The sequence below is a fragment of the Myotis yumanensis genome, unplaced genomic scaffold, assembly GCF_028538775.1.
Source record: "Myotis yumanensis isolate MYYU_CA2020_CCGP unplaced genomic scaffold, mMyoYum1.0.hap1 SCAF_13, whole genome shotgun sequence".
Lineage (NCBI taxonomy): Eukaryota > Metazoa > Chordata > Mammalia > Chiroptera > Vespertilionidae > Myotis > Myotis yumanensis.
Window position 1 is genome coordinate 15,911,614 of NW_027223764.1, and position 26,183 is coordinate 15,937,796.

General features: G+C 40.0%; 1 protein-coding gene across 2 annotated transcripts in view; it reads left to right on the top strand.

Annotated features, from left to right (window-relative positions):
* The window catches only part of CFAP43 (cilia and flagella associated protein 43), an 87,866-nt gene that overhangs the window by 35,915 nt on the left and 25,768 nt on the right, over positions 1-26,183 (top strand). For both annotated transcript variants that reach the window (XM_070432338.1, XM_070432339.1), the window contains 13 exons: positions 100-203; positions 1,427-1,567; positions 2,365-2,537; positions 3,374-3,523; positions 5,903-6,033; positions 11,174-11,315; positions 13,687-13,791; positions 14,535-14,612; positions 17,255-17,380; positions 20,999-21,103; positions 22,087-22,203; positions 23,992-24,222; positions 25,753-25,959. In XM_070432338.1, the coding sequence (XP_070288439.1) occupies positions 100-203; positions 1,427-1,567; positions 2,365-2,537; positions 3,374-3,523; positions 5,903-6,033; positions 11,174-11,315; positions 13,687-13,791; positions 14,535-14,612; positions 17,255-17,380; positions 20,999-21,103; positions 22,087-22,203; positions 23,992-24,222; positions 25,753-25,959 (1,810 nt within the window). The remainder of the gene's footprint in view (positions 1-99; positions 204-1,426; positions 1,568-2,364; positions 2,538-3,373; positions 3,524-5,902; positions 6,034-11,173; positions 11,316-13,686; positions 13,792-14,534; positions 14,613-17,254; positions 17,381-20,998; positions 21,104-22,086; positions 22,204-23,991; positions 24,223-25,752; positions 25,960-26,183) is intronic.

Sequence of the window (26,183 nt, forward strand, 5' to 3'; positions counted from 1 at the left end):
TAAGAATGACTAGTTTTGAATGGATCTCTGTACTGTTGTTCAATAAATATTTACCATCTTATTAGTGAAACAAATAAAATCAGATTTCTTCTTTTCCAGTTATGACCAGCGAGGACTGTATCTATTAGCTGGGACATTACAAGGATACATCTTTGTTATCAATGCCAAACCCTCAAGCTCATTTCAGATTTTTGGATACGTAGGTACTACATAAAATGCTTATTAATTTAAAATATTGGTCACTTTATTCCAAAGAACTTAAGGTGGTTAAAATGGGGCTATAGTTATTATAGATAATTATAGATAATTATTTGTGGCTTATTTTCTAAAAGAGAAATATTTAAATAACTGTTAAAAGTTACATAAGAGAACTCCTATATCATATTTAGAGGTGTTTGGTGTATCTGCTTGGTACATAGTTGATACTAAATAAATTTTCTTGTATCAATCAATGAATTAATTAATGAAATGGCTAAGTATTCCTAATGTTATTACAAAGAGAAGTTTGATTGTTTATCCCTGAAATATTTTTTAAAAATAATATTTGACCTCTATTTAATAAAGATATTTAAAGAAAGTTTTATGACATGAGTCTTTAATGTTACAGTGGGGCCTTGACTTATGAGTGTCCCGACTAACGAGTTTTTTGAGATACCAGCTGTCTCTCGGCTGATTTTTTGCATTGAGTTGATAGAGTAATTTGAGTTAACGAGCTCCTTAATGAGCTCGGTCTCGGAACGAATTAAACTCGTAAGTCAAGGCCCCACTGTACTTCTTTAACAAAATGATATCCAGCTTTTTTCAATAATATTTATTTAAATACCCAAGTAAACCACATTTGTAGAGGCAAGATGGCACTTATATGATAAACAGTAAGAACTAATATATTCTCTCTGGCTTTAAGTACTAAATACATATATTTATTTCACCTGAATATATTTTTAAAATCCATTCACCTACTAGGTATAAAATGCAGAGATCCGATTATCTAGGTTTCTGGAGGACAAACTAGTCCTGTGTATTTCCACTGCACGCACCCTCAATACCTTGACTAAGATGCAAAGAACACTAAAGGCTATATTTGTCCAATATTGGGAGTGGGCAAACCAGGTAGAGTGGGCATTCCAGGGGCCAGAGCATGCAGGTGTCTGAGTTTGGTAGGCCTGGAGGATTCCCTGGAGGCCTCCTGCCTGGGAAAGACGCTGAGCCCATCAAGCTGGGTTGAATTGGCCAACCCAGATATCTTATCAGGAGACCCCCTTATCTGTTCATCACTTACTACGTTGAAAGGTCAGTCTAAATATCTAGTAAATTTGGATCTAAAGATTTAGTGAAGGCAATTCTATAATGTGATATCTTGCTTGGGAAGATAAAGACTCCTTAAGCTTAACGATGAGCACTTGTGTTGATCTCTGTTTTCTTTCAGAGGTGATCAAAGGCATTTTACAGATATCCACAGTGTCTCTTTTGGAAACAGACATAGTGGAAGTGATGGTGCTTTCTCCAATTCGAGCGACAGGACGGAGCAGGCTGGAAATATTTACTCTGCCTAAAATACTACCACTAGGTAAAGAAAAACCAAGCAACCAAGTCTGTCCTGGACCCAGACAAGTAGTTGCTATAGCTTTTTTTTCCTTCTTCTTCTGATAGCATCGCCCCTCCCCCTTTAACACATGAAGAGGTAAAATGGCCATCTTTTGCGTATCTTACAAAGTGAAACTAATGAGGCTACTAAACAATATGAAATGTGGACTTCTTCTAGGCCTTGTCATTCATATGAATCTATCCAATTACCAGGGAAAAGAAACGGGATCAACTGGCACTTTTGTCAAGTTGATTTGCCATTTTGTGGTGTCTCTTTGTAATTTTAAATATATATAGTCAAATTCATCTAGGGTGCTGTGGTGCTACTTTCACTGATGAAATTCTAAAGAAAGCTTTCTGGCCAGAGGTCTGATAAAATAGATACTCTTTCTGTTTTAGGTAACAAATATCTAGGTAGCTATTTTGCAAATATATAACTGTAGAACATAAGAGAGCTAAAAACCTCAAAGTGCGTTTATATTTTAATTAGCCATGTTTTAATTAAAGATTATCATGAGTTTCTTTGAATGATATAGCTCTGTTTAATTGATGAAACTAACTAAGGCCTTATAAAAGATATTATATTCACTATTAATTTTTAATACTCAAGTATTTCTAATGGAGCCAAGTTGTTTTTAAATCATTTTTATCACCGACTAGCCTCTGTATTATTAATTGAGCATTTAAATTTTTTATTTCACTTTTCATAATATTTTTTTAACAAAAAATAAAATCAGTATATGGTACAATTTGATCTCTCTTCTTCCTTAAATCTTACAGTTTTTGCAAACTTTGCTGATGAAAGAGGGAGGATGCGAGATGAACTCATTCATAAGTTCCTGTATGAGATAGAGCACTCTCTGTCCTCTGCAGTGTTGGACTTCCAAAGTCGAATAATATACGGTTTCTGTAATGACGTGCCGTACATCTGCTGCTATTGTCTTCCTGAAAAAGTATGCCAAAACTTAAGCTTGCCATCATTTATGTCAGCAATCAAGATTGACACAGGGTATTACTTAGACTTGATCCATGCTTAAACATTATAGTCCAGTTAACAAACGGCTTTATTATAGTACATAATTTCCTTGAACACGACTTGTTAATCTTTCAAAATACGTTGCAGCAACCTCACACTTGTGTTACATATATCATACTTGTCAGATAAATATACAGATGACATAATATTAGTTTAGTGCCTTGAAAAAACAATCTAATATTAGAAAATATATCCCACAGGTGTCCGGGGCTACAGAATTGATGATTTTCAGTGGAAATTTGTACTTAAATCCTAAGCAAAGTTGTACAAAATAGAGACATGGGGAAATATTGTGGACCATCTTTCTGGGGGTTGAGGGAATGGGATTGCTGAGGTTGGGAGGGAGTAGGATTGGTGGGGACGGGAGGAGCAGGGCATTCCAGACAAAAGTCACAGTGTGTGCAGAGGCTTGGAGATGGGAGTATGTGAAACACATAGGGGGTATATTGAGCAATTTATTTTTACTTGAGCATGGGGTTATATGAAAATGATTCGTGAGAAATATTGTCAGTATAGTGTGGGATCTTTATTGGTAACTAACATATAAAGACTTTTCTTAGTTGGTCAAAATGAACTTTTATTTGCAAATAAACATGAAAAACGTGATACAAATACAGATGCCTACTTTGTATCAGTTTATTTCCAGTGACTGAGTTTGCACATTTGAATCTGACTGTGTATGCACAACTGCAAACCCTAAGATGCTGCTCCCCTGGTCTTTCCTGTAATGCAATCATTTTCTTTGATTGGCAGGAACATAGTGGCATTTACATTCTCAAGCCATACCAAAAAGTGCAGAGCAAACAATATGGACCTGGAATGCTCTCTCTGTCTGGGCATGGATCGTGGCTCATAACAAGAGCTAAATGCGGAACTCTGTATATCCGAGACGTTAAAACTTTGGTAATCTTTTTTTAAAAATTATGGGATGTATATCTTGATCTTGTATAAGGAGCAAAAACCCTTAGGAAAGGAATTGGAATTCTTTCTTAAACTGAGGCATAACCTATTACCACCGAAGGTATTACTTTAACATTAGGTGTTTTATGTGCCGAGGTTTAAGTTTCTGAGGGACTAAGAACTGCAAAGAAAAAGCCGAGGGCAGGACTGCCAGCCCGGCTCCTCCACCACTTGGTTGTGTGTCTTGGAAACTCACTGAGCTTCAGATGCCCCTCTGTAATATTAGGGAAGCCTTGCTTGCTCTCACCAGTGGGATTCTGGCAAGAGCCAGTGGGAGGATGTAGGGAAAACTGTTTTGGCCACAGTGAATGGCTGTGCAAACCTAGGGATTATTGTTGCTATCTGCCTGCCCTGAAGGGCCTCTGGGCTGGTTGCTGCTGCCCCCACCTGACTCTTATGTGATGCTGGAACTGAGTTGTACTGGTCATCGGTATGATGGAATGCAGTCAGTGATTCTTATCCAGGGTTCACCCCGCACATCTGAAGCTTCTCAGAGACCCACACGACACATGCCTGCTAGTCCAGATCAACTGGGCCCTGGTTGTGCCCATCCAGTTATTCTTGCTCACATGTGCAAGAAAGCATATTTGGAACACACTTGGGCAAAAGTGTTGTTGTTGTTATTATTATTATTATTATTATTATTATACAGGAAAAACCTTAAATCCCTTAGAGATTACTTTTGAGTGAACAATTTGTAAACTCTGGTACACTGTGTCTTATTCAAATGATTTGTAATGTACAAGACAAGTGATAGTGGCATGATATGGCAAGATGTCAAAGATTTGGGGGTTATTTTATGTAAAGTACCTACTATATGAGGTTATTATCCATGGCAGCATTGTTTGTGAAACAATCTAACATCCATCAACAGAGGGCTGGATGAATAAATGATGGTACATAAACAAAACATAAGTAAATTGTGGAATAGTACACAACTGTAATACAGAATGAGACAATCTTTATGCAACAAGATGGAAAGAACCCCAAGAACACTGTTAGGGGAGAAAAGCAAGGTGCATAATCTAGGTATTATACTGTAATTTATGTTTTAAAAAGTGTATAAACATTTATTTATTTGCATAAAAATATCTGAATTGTTGAAGGTATTGCCTTTGGGAGGTGGTTGGGGAATGCTGACATGAAAAGTTCACTGCATGCAATTTTATAGTCTTAAATTTTGAACCATTAAATGTATTACCTATTCAAAAAGTTTTAAAAAAATTTAAGGTATTAAGTTTTGAGAAAACCAGCATGACACAAAAATCCCAGTTCTTATTTGTTTTTATTTTTTTATTTTTTAATATATTGTATTGATTTTTTACAGAGAGGAAGGGAGAGGGATAGAGAGTTAGAAACATCAATGAGAGAGAAACATCAATCAGCTGCCTCCTGCACACTCCCTACTGGGAATGTGCCTGCAATCAAGGTACATGCCCTTGACCGGAATCGAACCTGGGACCCTTGAGTCCGAATCGAACCTGGGACCCTTGAGTCCGCAGGCCGAGGCTCTATCCACTGAGCCAAACCGGTTTGGGCAGAAATCCCAGTTTTTAGTCCAGAGGCTTAAACTGTTATCCTGTGTACCAAATTAGTGATGTGTTTGGGTTCTAATTAAACTGGTATGATTAATGTCCTCCAAGTGGGGCATGTTATCCTTTTTTCAAAAAAAAATATTTTTATTGATTTCGGAGAGGCAGGGAGAAGGAGAGATAGAAACATCATGATGATAAGAAAGACTCATTGATCGGCTGCCTCCTGCATACCTCCGACTGGGGATCGAGCCTGCAACCGGCGCATGTGCCCTGACTGGGAATCAAACTGGTGACCTCTTGGTTCCTGGGTTGATGCTCAACCACTAAACCACACCAGCTGGGCGAGCATGTTAACCGTTTTTTTTTCTCACTGTGCCCATCACCCTCTCTTATCACACTCAGCCTCTTTGCACATAAATGGAACCTGCCTGATTATTGAAGTCATGTAAATTTGTCCCTCTGCTTGCTCAAGGCCCCTCCCTTAACTTCATAGCTTTCAGCAAGTCATTTGCTTCTCTGTGTCTGATTTTCCTATTATACATTGATGATGATAATCCTTCTCCTTCCATACTACCACAAATGGGAGAATGACTCAGTATTGGTGAACGTGTTTGGACTAGGGATTTGCAGTGCTCTGTATCACCCGGAGGCTACTTCCATACCAACTGAAACGCTGTTAACAAATAGAAAAAGATTTATCAACAAGCAAAGTACACGTAACCCCCTTAGAAAAACCATGCGATAGAATTGTTAGTAATTTTTACACTTTCTTCCTAAAACTATTAAGGACACAGTTGTTCGGTGTCGGAGTCATTCTCACCAGGGGCATGGAATTCAGTCAGTGAGAATTTCATTGGATGGACAAACCATTCTGGTGAATGGGAGAGATGATGGCACCCTTGTTTGCCTAAGATGGAGGTACGTACAGTAAACAGTAAGCAACCTCACATGGTATGTTTTAAAATAAAGACTTTGTTTTTATTTAGGTACAGCAAAGCCAACATAACAGGAGACAACTGCCATTGAAAAGATTGTTATACTCACAGATCCCAAGGGGTGGGGGGAATGCCATGCTTTTGTGGGCCCACATGGGGTACCACCAAGGTAGGTAAGGAGGCAGAGGAAGCAGGAAAACCATGGGCAAGAGCCTTTATTATGGTTTCCATGGGAAGGAGCAGACAGATTTAGGACTGACTAGTTTGGATAATTTCAGTGGATTCTGGGGCATAGGGACTCCTAGTTGTCTGATACTTGGCCCTGAGATTATTAGGATCAGGAAACAGTGGCCCTGTGTATGGAATCCCAGTGGAGGTGATGGTTGGGGTGTGGGGTTCTGGATTTGTTGGTTTGGATTTGAAAGGTGGGCTGCGGAGAATCTAAGATGGCGGCTTAGGTAAACACCGGAGACTGCTGCCGCAAACAACCACTTCAAAAATACAACTAAAAGACGGCACGGACTTCAACCAGAACCACAGGAAGGCTGGCTGAGGAGAGACTCTTCAACTAGAAGCAAAGACAACAGCATTAGGAGGCTCAGAGGAGGCGCAGTGTGGAAAATTTAAAGGTATGGGGGTGCGCGCGCAAAGCGGGCTGGTGGCTGAGGGCACGGTTGTCGTTTTCAATCAGGAGGGAGTTGCAGACTCTGAGCTCCAGATCCGGGCGAGTCTCTAGGGACCCAGACTCAAACGGGAGAAGCAGGACTGTCTGGCTACGGTCCCTCCGAGGTTTGCAGCGGTTGCTGGGACAGAGAGGCAGAGCCCCTGGGGACGGACTGAGAGCAGCCATAACTGCTCCCCCCCGCCCCGCCCAAGCCCTGCGCAGAGCCATTTGCCGGATCGCCTCAGGCAAAGGCTAGATTAGCACCTCCCCAGAGGACAGAAGTTTTCCACACAGCTGATTCTCACAGCCAGTCGGCCTGGTGGTCAAATCCCTCTAGTATTAACTACAACAATTAAGGCTTAACTAGAACAAGACTGCGCACAAAGACCACAAGGGGGTGCACCAAGAAAGCATAAAAGATGCGGAGACAAAAAAACATGACAGAAATGGAGGATATGGAGCTAAAAAACGCAATTTTGAGGGCTTGCAATAAACTTGAGCAGAGCCTCACGAAAACTAATGAGACCCTCGATGCTACGATAAAGAAACTAGAAATTAAGCATACACGGACTGAAATAAAGAATGTTATACCCAATAGCAGACCAGAGGAGTGCAAGAATCAAGCCAAAGAATTGAAATGCGAAGAAGCAAAAAACACCCATCGGAAAAGCAAAATGAAAAAAGAATCCAAAAATACGAAGATAGTGTAAGGAGCCTCTGGGACAGCTTCAAGCGCACTAATATCAGAATTATAGGAGTGCCAGAAGATGAGAGACAGCAAGATATTGAAAACCTATTTGAAGAAATAATGACAGAAAACTTCCCCCACCTGGAGAAAGAAATGGACTTAGAGGTCCTAGAAGCGCAGAGAACCCCAAACAAAAGGAATCCAAAGAGGACTACACCAAGACACATCATAATTAAAATGCCAAGAGCAAAAGACAAAGAGAGAATCTTAAAAGCAGCAAGAGAAAGAAAGTCAACTACCTACAAGGGAATACCCATACGACTGTCAGCTGATTTCTCAACAGAAACTTTGCAGGCCAGAAGGGAATGGCAAGAAATATTCAAAGTGATGAATACCAAGAACCTACAACCAAGAGTACTTTATCCAGCAAAGCTATCATTCAGAACTGAAGGTCAGATAAAGAGCTTCACAGATAAGGAAAAGCTAAAGGAGTTCATCACCACTAAACCAGTATTATACGAAATGCTGAAAGGTGTCCTTTAAGAAGAGGAAGAAGAAAAAGGTAAAGATACAAATTGTGAACAACAAACATGCATCTATCAACAAGTGAATCTAAGAATCAAGTGAATAAATAATCTGATGTACAGAATGAACTGGTGATTATAATGAATCAGGGACATAGAAAGGGAATGGACTGACTATTCTTGCGGGGGGAGGAAGGGGAATGGGAGATGCGGGAAGAGACTGGACAAAAATCGTGCACCTATGGATGAGGACAGTGGGTGGGGAGTGAGGGCGGAGGGTGGGGCGGGAACTGGAAGGAGGGGAGTTATGGGGGGGGAGGAAGAGGAACAAATGTAATCTGAACAATAAAGATTTAATTTAAAAAAATAAATAAATAAAGGTGGGCTGCTGTGTGAGTTGTTGACTATCTCCAGGAATTGGCTAGCCCTGGGAGGGTAGTCCCTTCAGGGTCAGCATGACCCAAAATGTCAAAGCATCAAAAGATAAGACAAGAAAAAACATGGTTAATATGTATGAGATTATCAGTCCTCTCTTTCATGACACCTGTTGGAAGAGTACAAGAATTGACGACAATTTTGAAGAATACACACTTTAAAAACTCCTGTTTATCCCTAAAAATACTTGCATGGATATGTACGTAAGTGTACACACAAAGAGACTAACTTTCCAAATTATACTTTGCTTAAACAATATAATTTATTTACTAGTAGACTTTGATTAGACTAAAATTAAAATTCTAGAACTGCTATCTTGAAATCTCTGTTATTTATATCATGTATTTCCATGTGTTTCATCTTGCTTTCTGGGGATTTTTCATTTTCTTTCTGGTCATCCTTGTTACCATGGTTATTCATGTCATTTGCTATTCTTCTTTGTCTAGTCATTTATATCTATTTTAATGACCCATAACAGCTTCCTCTACTATTTTCCAGTAGATGGCGCTGATTCGCAAGATTTTTTAGCTCTGTGGTCTAGTGGACTTCTACAGCGTCCTTAGGATAGTATAGGCATGCTGCTTGCAGGTAGGGTTTGTTTTGCCCTCACTGTAATGGTGACCCCTGACCTCTGTGGGGTCTTGCTCCAAGTACCCAACCTGGGGTTCACTCACAGAGGGAAATAGGGGTCCTACTGCAATAGTTCTTGGTTTACAGATAATATGCTCCTCAACTGGACTCGAGGGCAATTGGAGGCGAGTTTTGGGAGCCCGGGGGGTAGGACTCTGTGGTTCCATTTGTTTGTCTGAAACACCATCACTGGCCCCACAGTGGAGAGCTCCATGGCAGAAACCCGGGCTCTGTCAGGCATCTGCTGACTCACACACTCTTCACCCTGCTGGGCTACCCCCCACAGCATTTTGTTCTTCCGCCTGCTACCACTGGCTTCCTCCCCTCCCCAAGCTAAGCCATGGCTACTTCTGCAGGCTGACTGCGCTTTCCTCCCTCCTCATCTCCCTATTTATTCCCAGTTGCCCACCTTTAGATGTTTCAATGCACAGGTACCTCAGGCCTGCCTCTGTATTGAGCAGCAGATTCTTTGTTGAATTATAATTGGTTAACTTGTAATTTCAGGGGGAGAGGCCAAGGGGATCTCTCATGCCACCATTTCTTTGATGTCCTAGAATTCTAAATAAACAAATACTACTGAAGCGTGCAGATGATGACCAGGGGCGGAGAGCATGAAGGCGATAGCCTGGACTTTAAATGTTGCCTTGTTTGATCTGCCAGTGGACATCACTAGTCAGTGTGCAGCTCATTTCCTTAGAAATAATATCTCATAGTGCCTCATGTGGTCAAAGCAATAATAAAACACGGCCTTTCACAGTGACATTTGAAAATGTTAGATATTGTGGAGATTTTATATCATAATAATTTTGTTAGCCACTTAGTTCAAAGACTAATTTGAATACTGCAGCATCATGCTCATTTTATCCTTAGACTCTTAATCAATTTGTATTTTATATACGTGGGGGCCTTGACTTACGAGTGTCCCGACTAATGAGTTTTTTGAGATACCAGCTGTCTCTCGGCCGATTTTTTGCATTGAGTTGATAGAGTAATTTGAGTTAACGAGCTCGGTCTTGGAACGAATTAAACTCGTGAGTCAAGGCCCCACTGTATGTCCTAACATATCCTTTATAGTCAGTGAACAAATAGCATCTCAGGTAACAGCAAACAATATCGTTTTCTTTAAGCCCTATTTATGGAAGTAAAGACATTTCCACCTATCATAGTTATTTACTTTTGACTCAAAACAAAGTTGACTTTGAAATCTTAGTCCAGGACTTATTAGCTTGTAACCTCAAACAGATGACAGCCCTTCTATAACGATGTTATTCAAGGTGGGGCCTGTAGCACCTGTGAGCTTGTTATAAATGCACTAGAGGCCCGGTGCACGGATTCATGCACGGGTGGGGTCCCTCAGCCTGGCCTGTGCCCTCTCACAATCTGGGACCCCTCAGGGGATGTTGGACTGCCAGTTTTGGCCTGATCCCTGCTGCTCGGTGGTGCTGCTGTGGAGGCAGGAGAGGCTCCCGCCCCTACTGCTGCGCTCACCAGCCATGAGCCCTGCTTCTGGCTGAGCGGCATTCCCACCGTGGGAGTGCACTGACCCCCAGGGGGCAGTTCCTGCATTGAGCGTTTGCCCCCTGGTGTTCGGTGTGCGTCATAGCGACTGGTCGACCAGTCATTCCGGTCGTTCTGGTCATAACAGTGGCTTAGTCTTTTACATATAGATATTCTTGGGCCCCACCCAAACTTTCAGCATCAGAATCTTTGTGGGTAAGGTCCAGAAATTTGTTTTAATAAATCATCCAGGTGATGCTGATGTTTCCAAAGTCATGAAATGTGCTGGTGGACTGAGTGGAAGTAAGATTTCCCTCAGTGGGGATGGGGACTCTGAGGACTGAATGTGGTGATATATGTGAAGCAGTGCAGCACCTAGGACATTCCAAGGGTTCAACCAGAGGAGTGGCTCTTCTGTGTCATCACCAAGGCAAGTACCGAGTACGTGTAGGGCAAGGCTATGCAGACAGCATGTGAAGAGGTCACCCAAATAAGTCCAGGGGCTTGTCATGTCCTGGAGCCTATGAATGGGCTCTAAGAAGTAGAGTCCTAACATCTACAGGGCACTTCAGAGAATTGTCCACATATTTCTTTGTGTGGAAATGGTTGTGTACCTGGAAATAACACTGCTAAATGTGACTTTTGTGATTTTATAGCTTGTGTGTTCTCTTTTTTATTAATATAGGCGGTTTGGAGGAAGCTTAGCCTCTAACATTCTTCAACATTGCCAGCATCTTTTAGCTTCTCTGAGCAGCACCATCGATGATGAGAATGTTTATTTAAGTATGAAACTAAGGGAGTCCTTGGATGTGGAACCTGAACAAACAGTTGAGTTACAATATAGTTTTTTTCTCTCTTTCTGTCAACATAAGAAATGGCCAAACCTGTAAAGAATTTTTGTAGGCATTTATTTGAGCCAAATTGGCAATTGCCAGGAAGCAAGATTTCAAATGCTTCACAGATAGTTTCACAGTTTCTTTTATGCATCACAAATTAGGGAGGGAGCTAAGGAAGATTATATGACAGCAAAAAAAGCAAGGCAGGGATTGGATTATAGGATAGTTAACAAGACAAGACTATGCCCTCTGTTGGGACATAACAAAAACAATGGACACGGCTTGCTTAAGGCAAAGATAAACCTTTTACTAAAGAAGTTATATGCCTGGGGACTTTGGAAACTGCCCATCATGATCTGGCCAGTTAGGGATTTATGATCAGAGCACTCTGTGAGGTTACTTTCCATAGAATCCCTTTTCAACCACACTTCCTTTCTTTTTAAATCAGCTATCAGTTTGCAGTTATAGTTTTCTTTAAGCAGATATTTAGTAATTTTCCTTTTTGTCCAGGTACACCATGATTCTCAAAAAGAGCGTGAGCTAAATGTGACTGAAGAGAAAATATTCAGCCTTTCTCAAAGCAATGGAAAATATTATACCTCAGAACTTATTCAAACCATAGTATAAGATCAGGCTTGCCTGGAAAAAAATATTCTTACTACCAATTCTGGTGCTTAGTCAAAGTGGTCTCGCTTCTATACTTTTATGTCACATACAGTATTTAGGAAGTATCTGGCCAGAGAACAACATTCATTCATTCATTCATTCAATCATTTAACAAATATTTATTGAGCACAATATGCTAGGCTGTGGGGAATATAGGCATGAACAAGATAAAAAAGTTTCTGCTTTCATGAAGCTTACATTCTAATTGAGGGTTGGGAGTGAGCAGAGAGGGTAAATAAGCACATAAATAAGAAAAGTAGATAATAACAAGATCTATTTGGTGAACAAAAATGGCTTGGTGTGACAGTGTTTGGCTGGAGTAGCCTCTCCACGAAGACATTTAAGTTGAGACCTGAATTAAAAAGAGGGTGCCCACATGCAACATGGATGGGGCAGAAGTCCTCAGTGCAAAGGGGAAAAAGAGTTGGACATGTCTGAGGACCTAAAATAGGCCTGTGCAGTTAAAGGGAACAAGAGAGAGAAAGGTAGGAAATGAGGTCCTCAAGCTGGGAAAAGGCCTGGTAACAAAGGGCTTTGTAAACCAGATAGAGTTTAGATTTAATTTGACATTTGATAAGAACCTATTAAAGTGTTCTGAGGAGAGGATTTACAAGATCTTATTGACATTTTTGAAGTAATTACTTCCACTGTGTGGAGAATGTTTCCTGTAGGGGACAAGAGTGGAATTAGTAGATTAGTTAGGAGGCTATGCCAGAGATCCAAGTAACAAGGATGGATGTGGAGGAGTATTGTGGAGAGAAGTAGTTTTTACTTGAAAAACTATGCAGGTGGTGATATTATTTGTGAACATGGGGACGACTGTGGGGCGGGGAGCTTCTCTGGGGAGAAAGAAGGGAATCTGAAATCAGTTACTAATGCCAATCTTGAGAAGCCACACAGAGATACCAAGTAGGCCATTGGATAGATAAGCCTTGAGTTTTGAGAATAGGCCAGGACTGGAGATGTTGATTTGAGAGTCAAGGGCATGTGGATGGAATTTAAAGCCAAAAAAAACGGTAAAGTCATCATGGAAGAGCGAATGGTAAGAAACAGAAGGGACCGGGACAGAGCATCTTCTAGATATCCAGGAAAGGAATTTAGGGAGGCAAAGGAGAATGAGAAGGGGCAGACGGTGAGGTTATAGGAGGGTCAGGAGAGTGGGCATCCCAAACTCTTTCAAGACATTTTGCTGCAAAAAGAGACTAGAAAGGGGGTGGTACCTGAAGTGGGGATGGGATGGTCAATGGAGAGTGGCTTTCCTAGGACAGGAGATACCAGCGCACATTTGGGAAAGATTCTGTAGAAGAGAGAAATGGATGATGCAGAAGGGCAATGGGATTTTTTTTTTAAAGCATAAAGGCCTCGAGAAGGAGGAAAAGATTAAGATCCTAAATCCAAATTGTGGAGCAGGCCTTGACTAGCAGGAGCATTTGGCCAACGGTAACACGAAGAAGCAGAGAGTGTTTTGGTGAACATGTGATCCTTTCTTCTTTCTCGGTGCAAAGTGTTGCTGATGTGAGGACAGACTGGCGGAATTAAATTAATAAAACATTGCATGTTGGGTAGGCAACAATTTTGGCATTATTTTTTAAAAATGCAACAAGTGCAAAGGAATTCAAAATAAGTATATGAAGTAGGGTGGGAGGAAGAGAACTTGATGAATTTTAAATTTAAGAAATGTCTGTCTTTTTCTAAGGTATATGAGGAAGTAAAGTCAAGCATTCACTCGTCATCACAAGAGGAATTACCCCAATTTGTTAATAAGAAGGAAATTTCCTGGTTAGAACGAAAAAGCCAAGAAGTATGTATCAAATATGGGAGAGTTTGAAATAATGCTTTGTAGGTATGCCAAATAGATCAGTTTCCTATGATAACCTGCTGGAAAGTAGAATGAGATACTACTTGGCAGAGCATACCATTATACAAGTGTAACCTTCCTGAAAGCAAACACCCCCCCCCCCCAAACAGCCCGATATTTTAGATAATATATGAGCTTTAAGAACTATACTTAAGCTGATATGAAACCTAACAAAGCTGTCCAGGTAACCCAAAGCAAAGAATGAAGTGTGATACCTTATGCTGGAGGGAAGTTTAGGGGAGCTGCACAGGTGATGAAAGAAAAGAGTGGGCCAAGAACAGGAAAAGGGACAGCCTGGCTTCAGATGTGCAGGATGGTGAAAAAGGTAAAAGTAGCTCATGTCTGGATTTAGCCTGCTTATCTAGTCTCACTGATTTTCCTTTGTCAACTATTCTCTAATTTTTTACTACTTAATTATTTTCTTTCCATTGGCCTTCTAATTGACTGGAAACTACTATGTTGCCTCAGCCAACATAATCGAAGTTGACTTAAGCAAGGTGTTGCCGTAGTGTTACTTCGGGTACACTTTTATATTATTAGTCTTTAAAAATTGTGTTGCTAGAGAAGTGCTATCTATTATGTATCTGTCTATGTACCTGTGTCTATATCTGTATATACATACAGATACCATTTGCCTCTCTATAATTTTTCTTGCCTGTTTAAGTGATACACTTATTCCATTTCAGGCCATTGAAAAAGAGGTTAAACTGTTTTCCAACAAAAGGAAAGAGATAAAAAGAGGAATCAAAGAACTTGCTAAAATTGTAAGTGTTGTGATTTCATATGCTAATACATTTGACCCTCCTTCTAAAATCACTTTTTGAAGATTATTTTGTTCAATACAGCATGAGAAGCTATATCCATTTTCTTTTCTGCCTGTATGCAGTAAGCTCCGTTTTCTGGAATTCTTCAACAGGGTAGAAATTTTACCATACTGTACTATACATAAACAGTGGTTTTCTTCTCTATGTCTTTTCCAAATACTTTATCTTATTTTCTAATAATTATCTTAATGAAAGTTGTGTGTTTACAATTTTACAAAGTAAGTAATGAGTTACATAATTAAAAATAAGGTTTTAAAGCAGCGCCTGCCCTACTTTTTTTCACTATGACTCCTATACTCTGGAGGCTGTTTTCAATTCTTCGGGCTTTTCTGCTTGATCTCATCCCAGGTAGAGGAAAAGAGCATGAGGTGTGCATGGGGAAAATCTAGAGGTGGCCCTTATTATTTGATTGAACCACATGAAATTGCTGTTTTATATGGTTCAGCCTAATATACTACAAGTATTTTGTCTTCTCAACTTTTATAATGTGCCTTTTTAAATGCAGAATTTAAAAATTATGACCCAAGTGTATTGATCATTTTATTTATAGCTTTTGTTTTTGGTGTCTGATTTTAAGAGGGCTTCCAAAGTTTCACATATTTTCTTCTAATACCCTTCATTTCACCTGTAATTTATTTTCATAAATGGTATAAGGTGTGGAGCTAACTTTATATTTTTCAAGTAAATAGCCCATTTCATCAGTGCTTTTTATTGAGTAGACGATCCTTTCTCCACTGATTTGCAACTCCTCCTCTATTAATCCCTGGAGTCCCAGGTATATGAGATTGTTTCTGGACCCTCCATTCTGAAATTGAGTATTGATCTTTTCCTGAGCTAATTCCAAACTATTCTGATTGTTATAACTTTATAAAATATTTTTATATCTTGAAAGTAATTCTCCCTTTGCTCTTCTTTTACAAAAAAAATGTTGACCTCTTTATGCACACTTTTTTTTTTTTGGCAACTTATTTGCTCTGTATGTAGAGGACATGTCCTTGGAGTTCCCTTCTATGCACACTTTTTCATTTGAATTTTAAAGTCAGCTTGTCAAGTTCCATGAAAAACTCTGATTTGATTTTGATTAAGAATATATTGCTCATAGTATGATTTGTGGAGGAATTTATTTGTTATGTAAAATTATATATATAATATATACATTTATAATATAAATCTTATATGTAATATGCATTAATAAATGTAATATATAAGCATATATCTATTTAATTTTTTAAAATATTCTTTAGTGAGGTTTTATAGTCTAAAAGTGACTATAATTTTCTTATTAAGGTTATATTTTAAGTATCTTATAGTGTTTTGCTTTTGTGAATGGAATATTTTTCTATTACATTTTCTAATTGGTTATTACTGCTATATATGAATGCTATGATTTTACATCTGATAACCTTGCTGAATTCTCTCTTCTTTAAAATAATATTTTTATTGATTTCAGAGAGGAAGGGAGAGAGAGGGAGAAATAGAAACATCAATGGTGAGAAAGAATCATTGATTGGCTGCCTCCCACACGCCCCCATGGGGATTGAGCTCGCAACCTAGGTATGTGCCCTTGATCAGAATTGAACCTGGGTCAGTTCAGTCGGCAGGCCAGCGCTCTATCTACTGAGCCAAACCAGTTAGGGCTAAATTCTCTTTTTAGTTCTACTATTTTATCAGTTGATTTTCTTGGATTATGTAGGTATACTGTCAGATCTTCTGAAAATCACATGTCTCTTCCTTATCAATCTTTATACTTCATTTCTTTTTCTTGTCATATGGCAAGGGCTTCTAATATAATAGTGGTCACGACCAGAAACATGCATGTCTTCTTTCTAAACTTAACAGGATTGCTACTAGCTTTTATGTGTGATGCTTGCTGTAGCTTCTGTCCCTTATTACCTAAGAGTTTTTATTGTGAATTTTATTATGAAATTGATCAAATGCCTTGTATTCCTCAGATAGACTTTGGTCATTTTAAGTAATACACCAGATTCCATTTGCTAATATTTTATTTAGGATCTTTGTTATTTCTATTCATGAGTAATATTGGTCTAATTTTCTTATACTTCTTTTGTCTCTCACTGATGTTTCTCTCTCCCTCTCACTTCCTCTCATCTAATATCAATAAAAACATATTTTTAAAAGGCAAGAAAATAATAATATAATAAATCCCATTGCCAATATTATTTCATATAGACCTCTACCCACAAATCCCTTCCTTGGTTATTTTGAAGTAAATCCCAGATATCATATCATTTCATCTTTAATTATTTAAATGTGAACCTCCAAAAGATAAAAACTCTTAAAACACATAGCTATAATAGCATTGGCACACCTAAATATCAATAATTTCTTAATATAATTTAATGAAGTGATGACTTTGTAAATTTTGTTTGTTATTAATAGATGAATGAGCTTTTGCGGATTAAACTTTAAAACTTAAATTATCACAATAAGCACCTACTTCTTTATTCAGTAGTTACATTTAAATAAACAGAACCTTTATTTTTTTATCTAAGGGTTGGAAAACTGTGTCTTTAAAATTTAATTCTTCACTTGTCACCATCCTTTCCTATTTTAAAATTCAGGTTCTGAAGATGATGGAAGAAAATGAAGCAGAAGATCATATTGCAAAATTAGAGGAACGGGAATTTGGCCTGGATCTGGACGAACTGGACCGGCTTCAGAAAGAAAGTGAGAGCGAAGTGGCAGAGGTATGGAAAAATCTGATTTAAGCACTACAGTAAAGGAAGCAGAGAGAAAATAGGAAAACTTTTCTAGAATTATGCAAATAAAACAAAAACTTTTCCAGCACACAATATGAATAAAGCAAACCTAGTGTATATGGGTGGAACGAGTCAGAGAATTATTGAATTTGGGGGTTAGGGGAAAGAAGACCATCCAGGCCAGCCAGACATCTGATGTCTGTCTCTCTTCCATGATATTCATACCAAACATCTTCCACCATGTGTTTGAACATTTTTAGACATCCCCTCAGCCATTTCATGTCAACCTTAATTAGAGTTGAAATCTTTCTCTCTATACTCACTGATTCTTCTATTCTTTGGGCACCATCAACTCTATGGCCACTCTGAAAATGGTTAGAGAAGATTAGTAATTACCATGGTATTTTCTATTGTCTCAGCTAATTATCCCAGCTCCTATGACCATAATATAATGTAGTTTGAATAGCTTCATCATCATCACACAGTTTTTCTCTGATTTCATTATTTTTAAAGCTGGCACCCACAAAAGAATTCCAATTATTATCTGTCCAGTTTAGAGAAAAGCATAAACTGAAACCTCTACATTACAAAATTCTGTACTTCTATTAATTCAGCCTTTGCATCTTTTTGTGGCAGTCACATCACATTGTTTACTCATATTTATTTTATTTTAGGTAAAATCCCTAATTGTGTTTTATATAGGATGTTCTTAAGTTACCTCTTTCTCAACATGCATGGTATATTTGATTTTTTGAGTGTACATGTGTAAACACATTTCCCCCTCTAAACAAGAGAATGAAAAGTAGCTGGATTCAAGGACATTTAAGTGAATTACATAGTTGGTTAAACAATTACACAGAGACTGATGTCTCTAGGAGAGAGGTTTCCAATGATATGCATCAGGACTCTGTCCTGTTAAACATGTTTATTAATGATTGGGGTGAATATGTAGAAATGAGGCAAATTTGTCAAATTGAGGGACATGGTGCTGAGAATAAGTAAAAGTTTATTTGGATAACAGAATCAAGATCAAAAGGACCTCAACAGACTGACTCGAGGAGATAAAATGTACCTGAATAATCATTTATCTATCCATCAATTCATTCCACAAAGCTTATTGAATACCTATTTTGTGCCAAACACTATTGTAGGAGCTGGGAATCCTATATAATAAAGAGCTAATATTCAAATGGTCATCATGCCCTCACGCCATCACAGCTCAGACATTCAACACTAGGGAGAGAGGAATGGGGACCAGCCAGGCACAAATGAGCTCGCAAGAGAGGAATGGGGACCAGCTAAGCACAAATGAGCTCACAAGAGAGGAATGGGGACCAGACAGGCTGTGGCCTGGGAGAGGGACAAGCTGCCCACCCGTGATCCCAGGTGCCAGCAGCTGCTTCTGTGCCTGCAGCCCGGGAGAGGAACAAGCCGCATACCCCACGGTCCTGGGTGCCAGCGGCTGGGGCTGCAGCCTGGGAGAGGGACAAGCTGCCAGCCCCGCGGTCCTGGGCGCCAGCAGCTTCACCTGTGCCTGCGGCCTGGGAGAGAGACAAGCTACCCGCCCTGTGGTCCTGAGTGCCTGTGGCTGCAGCCCAGGCGAATCTGCACACCAATGGTCCCCTGCGGCTGTGGCTGGCCCAGGGCGAAGCCAGTCCGGGTTCTGGGTGCCTGCGGCCAGCCGGAGGAGGGAATCCTGGGTCCTGGGTGCAGGGTGAGGCAGAGGCAGTTAGAGGTGATCAGGCCAGCAGGGGAGCAGTTAGGGGTGATCAGGCTGGTAGGAGAGCAGTTAGGGGCAATCAGGCAGGTAGGCAGAGGTGGTTAGGGGCAATCAGGCAGACAGAGGGGTTAGGGGTGATCAGGCAGACAGGCAGGCGAGTGGTTAGGAGCCAGTAGTCCCAGATTGCGAGAAGCAGTCGAACATCCCCTGAGGCATCCCAGATTGGAGAGGTGCAAGCCGGACTAAGGGACCCCTCCCCCATGCACGAATTTCGTGCACCAGGCCTCTAGTCTTATATAATAAAAGCCTAATATGCAAATCAACCAAACGGCGGAACAACCTGTTGCTATGACACACACTGACCACCAGGGGCAGACGCTCAATGCAGGAGCTGTTCCCTGGTGGTCAGTGAGCTCCCACAGAGGGAGCGCTGCTTAGCCAGAAGCCAGAGTGCAGCAACAGTGGCAGGAGCCTTTCCCACCTCTGTGGCAGCATTAAAGAGCAGCGAGCTGAGTGGTAAGGAGCAGCGAGCAGGTGTGTGGTAAGGAACAAGGGGTCTTGGATTGCGAGAGGGCGCAGGCCAGGCTGAGGGATCCCCCTGAGTGCAAGAATTTTGTACGCTGGGCCTCTAGTCTATTTATATAAAAGCCTAAGCAACCCGCCAACTGGCCGGTAGCTATGATGCACACTGACCACGAGAGGGCAGACACAACGCAGGAGCTGCTGAGCTGCAGTGACTTGGAAGCTGCGATTCTCGGGGGACACACCCAGAACCAGAGAGGAGGGAGCCCGATTCCAGGGTGCGTCACCCGAGAACTGCCCTCTCGCTAACCAGGACCCCTCAGGGGATGTCGGAGAGCCAGTTTTGGCCCAATCCCCACAGGCCAGGCCAATGGACCACACCAGGCCTCTAGAACAGTAAATAAAACAGATAGGTCCCACCTACATAGGGCTAATCTAGTGGAGAAGACAGACAATAATAAACAAACCTCTCTATATTGTGTGATTAAAACAAACTGGATGCTGTGATGTATGTGGGAGATCCACTTCTGTAGTCAAAGAATATCACTTTAAAGGGGTGACATTTCATTTGGGAACTAAAACAAGAGAGGGGGCTGGCTATGCAAAGTTCTGGGGAGAGAATATCGGGCAATGGTAGCAGTGAGAACAAAGGCCCTGAGGCAAAAGTGGCTTAGAGTACTCCAGGAAGAGAAAGGCAGACAGGCTGTAGCACAGTGGGTGAGAGAGCCTCATTGGATGTGGGAGAAGTAGGCAGAGGCCAGCTCTCAAATCCTTGTATATTATGGTAAAGAATTTCGCTTTTTTAATTAAAAGTGCAATAGGAAGCTGTTGAAAATTATCCCATTTTTATCATAACAAAATAAACACCAATTTAGGGGCTTTTTGAGTGTTATTTGGTTTTGCAACAATCCAAAAAGATAGGTTTTTGTTTTCCCCACTTGCAGAAACTGAGACTTCAGGGCTAGAGTCACTTGGCTAAGATCCCACAACTAGGATCTGAGTAAGGAAGTGCCATTCTGCCCACCAGGCTTCAGGCTCTTCCTTGGCCCTGCCTTCACTCAGGCCTGGAATGTTCCTTCCTATTCTGGTACCGGGTTCTCCCAGCCCATTCAGCTGGACTGCTCTGCAGTGAGTGTGGGTTAGGTGCCTGTTCCCATTCTCACTCTAACGTTGCTTCTGTCTCCAAACTCACGCTGACTACCCAGTGCATCTGGGGGCAGAGCAGCACTGTGTTGGGGAAAGAAGACCAAACTCCACCACTACTAAGAATGCAGCCATGACAGTTAGTGAATTTACAAATGAGATTTTATTTTTAAGAGGCCACATTTTCATTTTTATCTTTCCCTTCATCTATGTTCTTCAAGATGAGAAAAGAAGTGGACATGCATAACCTAGCCAAGAGCTATTTGGCTGAAATTATTAAAGAGGAATGCTGGAATTCAATGGCTGTGAAAGGTCGAGCTCTGAAGGTAACAGATATAACTGCAGATATAAGGTACACACCTTAACTTAGCCAGTGAGAAATTTCATTGAAAGTCTCATGGCAGAAAGAATTTTTAAAAAGAACTTTAAGAAAATCTATACATTAAAAAAGCATTGCCCCTTTCTGTACTGAATTTTACCTAGATGTGTCACTTTTTCTTATCTCACTCCTCCCTCTCTGCTCAGTCTCTGTGCACTTCCAAGCTAGCATCTCTGAAGATTTGTCTTAGCATCTCTTTTCTCTATGGCACTACCTGCGTCCAAGTCTTCATATCTGTCTGTTTCAAAATGTCACTCACCATCCACACAGATTGAAAATAAAAAATACTGTTTTTCACCTTTCTCCCTGTGCCTGCCTTCACATTTTCCAAAGGACTGTTTTTCATGCTTTTTCATTGAGATTCCCATTTCCCTCTTTGTGTAGGGTGACCCAAAGTCCCAGTTTATACCTGTGATCCTAGAGTAACTATTAACAGCACCCTCTTCACTTTTAATTATGCCCCATCCCCCATTTGGTTATGGTCAGACTACATTTATGTGATTGCATATTCCTCAAAAACAGAGTTTTGGACTAGATAATTCTTTATTGTGGATTGAATGTAGGATGTTTTGCAACATCCCTGGCCTCTATCTGCTAGATCCCAATACTCCCATTAGTAAAAATCAAAAATGCCTCAAGATATTGCCATATGTCCTTGAGGGGCTGGAGAGGAGGGGGAAGGGCAAGCAACATCACTCCTAGTTGAGAACCACTGCTCCAGACGTAAATCCTTCACAAAACACAGCATTTTTAAACGAAGTTTACGCCCGTACTCATGGAATATATTGTTTTATTTTCAAGAAACTTTCCATTTCACTCATACATGATAACCTATGAATTAATTTTCATCAGGGGAAACATCCCCCACTCCATTCCAGATACACACACTTGCACTAACAATGGATTTCTTTTGTGTGTTTTTCCAACAAGTGCTTTCATATCCCCTACGTGGTTGAGAACTTCCCAATGAAAGAACGCACGGCAGAAGAGCTGAAAGAAGTGAAGAGGGTTTTGCAGCAAAGGAAGATTGAAACAGAGTGTTTGAAAGTACAATTTTAAATATATGTGTGTTTTTATAAGTGATATGTTTTACTTCAAAACCTTCACACAGATTTGAGTTGGGATACAATTTAGAATAAAGTTAGATATTGTCTGTATTTATATTTTCATTTCGTATTAATTTGTAGAACATATCCTAATGAATATAGGAATCAAATCCACAGAATCAAGAAGCCTGTATCCTACACAACACTGGCTAGCCTTTAAATGTGAGGATACAGCCCAGCCAGTGTGGCTTAGTGGTTGAGCATCAAGAGGTCACAGTTCCATTCCCTGTCAGGGCACATGCCCAGGTTACAGGCTAGATCCCCCGTGTGGGGCGTGCAGGAGACAGCCCATGAATGATTCTCTCTCATCATTGATGTTTCTCTCTCTCTCTCTCTCTCTCTCTCTGTCTCTCTCTCTCTCTCTCCCTTTCCCTTCCTCTCTGAAATCAATCAAAGTATATTTTAAAAATAAAAAAATAAATGTGAGGATATACTTTAAAAAATGAGATTTGGGAATGATATGTCCTACTCTTTTTATCTTTTCATCTCTCTAGGGATTGAATTAAGATAATTGGTCAAAGATGAAGTAGTGTCTGTTTTGATGGAATTATTCTTTTTCCTAAAGCAATTCCAGCTTTTTACAAAGCAGCAATCGCTATCAAACCACTACAAAAACACTTGCCCCACTAGTGTAGTTTTGTTTTGGCAAGAACCTTGCATCCATTATTTTTCTGAAACATAAAATTGTGTATGTGTGTTCCCCCTGTCCCGCGTGGTTCAGGGTTCAGGATCTGGAAGAGGAGCCGCACACAAATGAAAGAGAAGAGACAAGAGATAATTTGGAAATACTGGGGGGCCAGGCGGGCAAGTCCAACTCAAGGGGAAGGACTTCTACCGGTGCCCAGGCCACACCAGCCTTTTATTCAACTTTCGTTAAACATAAAACCCTTAGTCAGGCAGGTAATTGCAGTGACAGACAGGCTATCTTAAAGGTCAGTAAATATTAGGAGGATTTACTCTGAGACTATTTGATCAAGAAATAACTTAAGCCCCCATTGTCTGGACTAGACAATTGATGCATAACTCAGGCCCTGGGTTCAAGGGTCACCAGCATTCTGGGATCCTTGTTTGCACTTCTCTGCTAGTGAAGACAATGGGCAGCCTCCTGCATAAAATGAAGGTGTATTTAATTCTTCTTAACCTACCCACCAGTCCTATGTGAATAAGTTCCTTTGTAAAACATGAAAAGGTGCATTTTTTTAATGCTTAAGTTCTAACAAAAACTCAAAATATTTACAAACAGCTATCATCCTGACAACAAAATATAAATATTACATACTAGCAAGGACAATTTCTACTCTTTTGATTTACCCATAGTTTATCAGTTTCCAAAGCTTTCATCTCTTCAGCAGTTTTAAGTCTATCCATCACTTTGAATTCAGTTGTTGACAGGACAATTTAACTTCTTTTTTTAAAACAAACAAACAAACATATTTTTATTGATTTCAGAGAGGTAGGGAGAGGGAGAGAGAAATAGAAACAAAAAATGAGAGAGAACCACTGATCAGCAGACTCCTGCACATCCCCTTCTAGAGATCCAGCCCACAACCTAGACATGTGCTCTGACTAAAAATTGAACTGTGATCACTTGGTTCATAGCTTAATCACCAAGCTATACCAACCGGGACAATTTAACATCTTAAAGTGATTGTTGAAGCAATTAAGCTGTCACAAAATTGCCCTCTAGAGAATTCTTATTAACTTCCATGTAACCTTTTTCTATATTTAGCTACGGAAGGAAATTATAGAGTTTCAGTCTGCTATGACCATGGTTAAAAAGCCTCGTCATGAAGAGGAGGATGAAGAGGAGGAAGAAGACGTGACAGTAAAAGATACCAAGTTGCCCAATTACCTGCTTGGCAGTCTGTGTACTGATTTTGGGATACATGCCTCTTTGTTGTCAAGCCAATTGGAACTTCATTCCAGAGAGGAGAAAATCAACCAAATTATATTACTAAAAGTGGGTGAATTTTTTCTTTATCCCTGAAAATCTCTAAACATCCTCATGAGGTGTCTTACAAAGGCTCAAAAATTGAAATCTCATGCCAATCAAGTGGTGTCTTTATATACACAGAGGAATATCCTGATGTTCTTTAAATATCCACGTTCGTTAAGGAAAGCTGTGTACAAGAGTTTCTTTCATCCATTTGGATTGGGTTCTGTGATAACAGATTTTCTAAAAAACACCTACACTGGCTGACACCACAAACAAACCATTCTTCTACTTAGATCTTCAATTAGCTCGAAGATAAAAGAAATCCTTGAATGCCATCTTCAAGGAAACCCAGACGTCAATTGGGACCTCCTTGTATGATCAAGACGTGGTTGTTTGTCTATCCCCTTAACCTTGGAAATATAATTTCCTCCCTAAGATTTGCATAACTTCTGGGGCTCGGGAATAAGGTGCAGCATCCCTCAGGCTCTAAGCTCCTACTGCTTGCTTTCCACCAAACAAAAGTCAGTCTCAGAATACATCTGTACATGCCTACGGAAGGTTTTTGAGAATTCAATGATGAAGATTACACCAATACAAATAGTCTGAAATTTAATGTTGGCCATTCCTGATCCTGAAAGTCCTTTAGCCATGTCTACACTTTGAGTTCTAGTCTCCTGCCATGGTACTCTGCTCTATCTATTTCTCTTCTCCTTCAACCCCTGAAATTCCTGTACATTTATAATAAGAACTGTTTAGTTACCGCTTTTCTTGCCCAGTTTCTGTTGAACTATGCATTTAAGGTCTCACGTTTCTGCTGCTTTATTAAACCATTTTCCTACAAAAAGGTCCTTTGAGCCTAAGATAAATTCTGGTGCCAGCTGCTAAGATCGTTTTCCCACCCTGCTTTAATGGTTTCATCTTCAATAGGATAGATATAGAGACTGAACTCTGATGGTAAAAATAAAGGCTACTTTGAATTGATCCATTGTTCCTAGCAGAGATGGGAATAAATCATTTGAACCCACCTGCCACCTTAGTAATTGGCTGATCCACCTCGCCAACTTGCATCCCCTTTTTACCTGAGAATAACCTGACTGTATATGGGATCAATATTGTGTGTGCTTGTGCTTGTCTAGTAGATTCTCCAAACAACCTCTATAGGCCATCTCTTCCTCACTACATCTCCCCCAAACACAGTTCCAAAGAAAAGACATTTCCCAATTTAAGCACTTACACATTGCTTTTTGCATGTTTTATGATCATTTTTTAAGAATATATACAAAAGAGCTTCCAACTATTCATCACCCACTTCAGCATATTGAGTTATAACTTACATTTTGGGAAGAAGGTTGTGGTATAAGTTGTTGCCTTAATCCTATGTATGGGATACCACTGTAGGTTACTGAACCAAGAAATGATTTAATATAAACAGTGTTTTAGAAAGATTAATTTACTGCAACTTAAAATGATTTTGTGGGAAAAGTAAAGTTGTAGGATTACGTTACCAATAAAGATATAATGTGATGTGTTTTCAGTAACATATTGATATTTCAGGATATCACTTACAAGGTAAAAACTATTTTCAATCATGAGTTTGATGCTGCATATAAACAAAAAGAGTTTGAAATTGCACGCGTGAAGGAAAGAAATGTAAGAATTCAAGAAATTATTTCAGATCTGGAATTGGAAGAACCAGTCTGGCTACCAGAACTTGATGACAGTGAGAAGCCAGAGAGAACCCTTGTTGTGGAAAATAGTGAGGTACTGGCAAGCTGCATTATCCCTTCTTTTGTTTCCCATGACAGTTTCTTACACTCTTATTTACTCATTTTGTTTGTACTATGGGAGTGACAGCATTCCCAGTTATAAGTAACAAAAAGAGTTGACATAGCCTCTGCAATAATGAAGATTTCTTTTATGAGTGCCACGTTGTTCAGAGGAGATTTGGACACCAAGTCTAGAAAGAAGGGGGAACCTCAGACTGC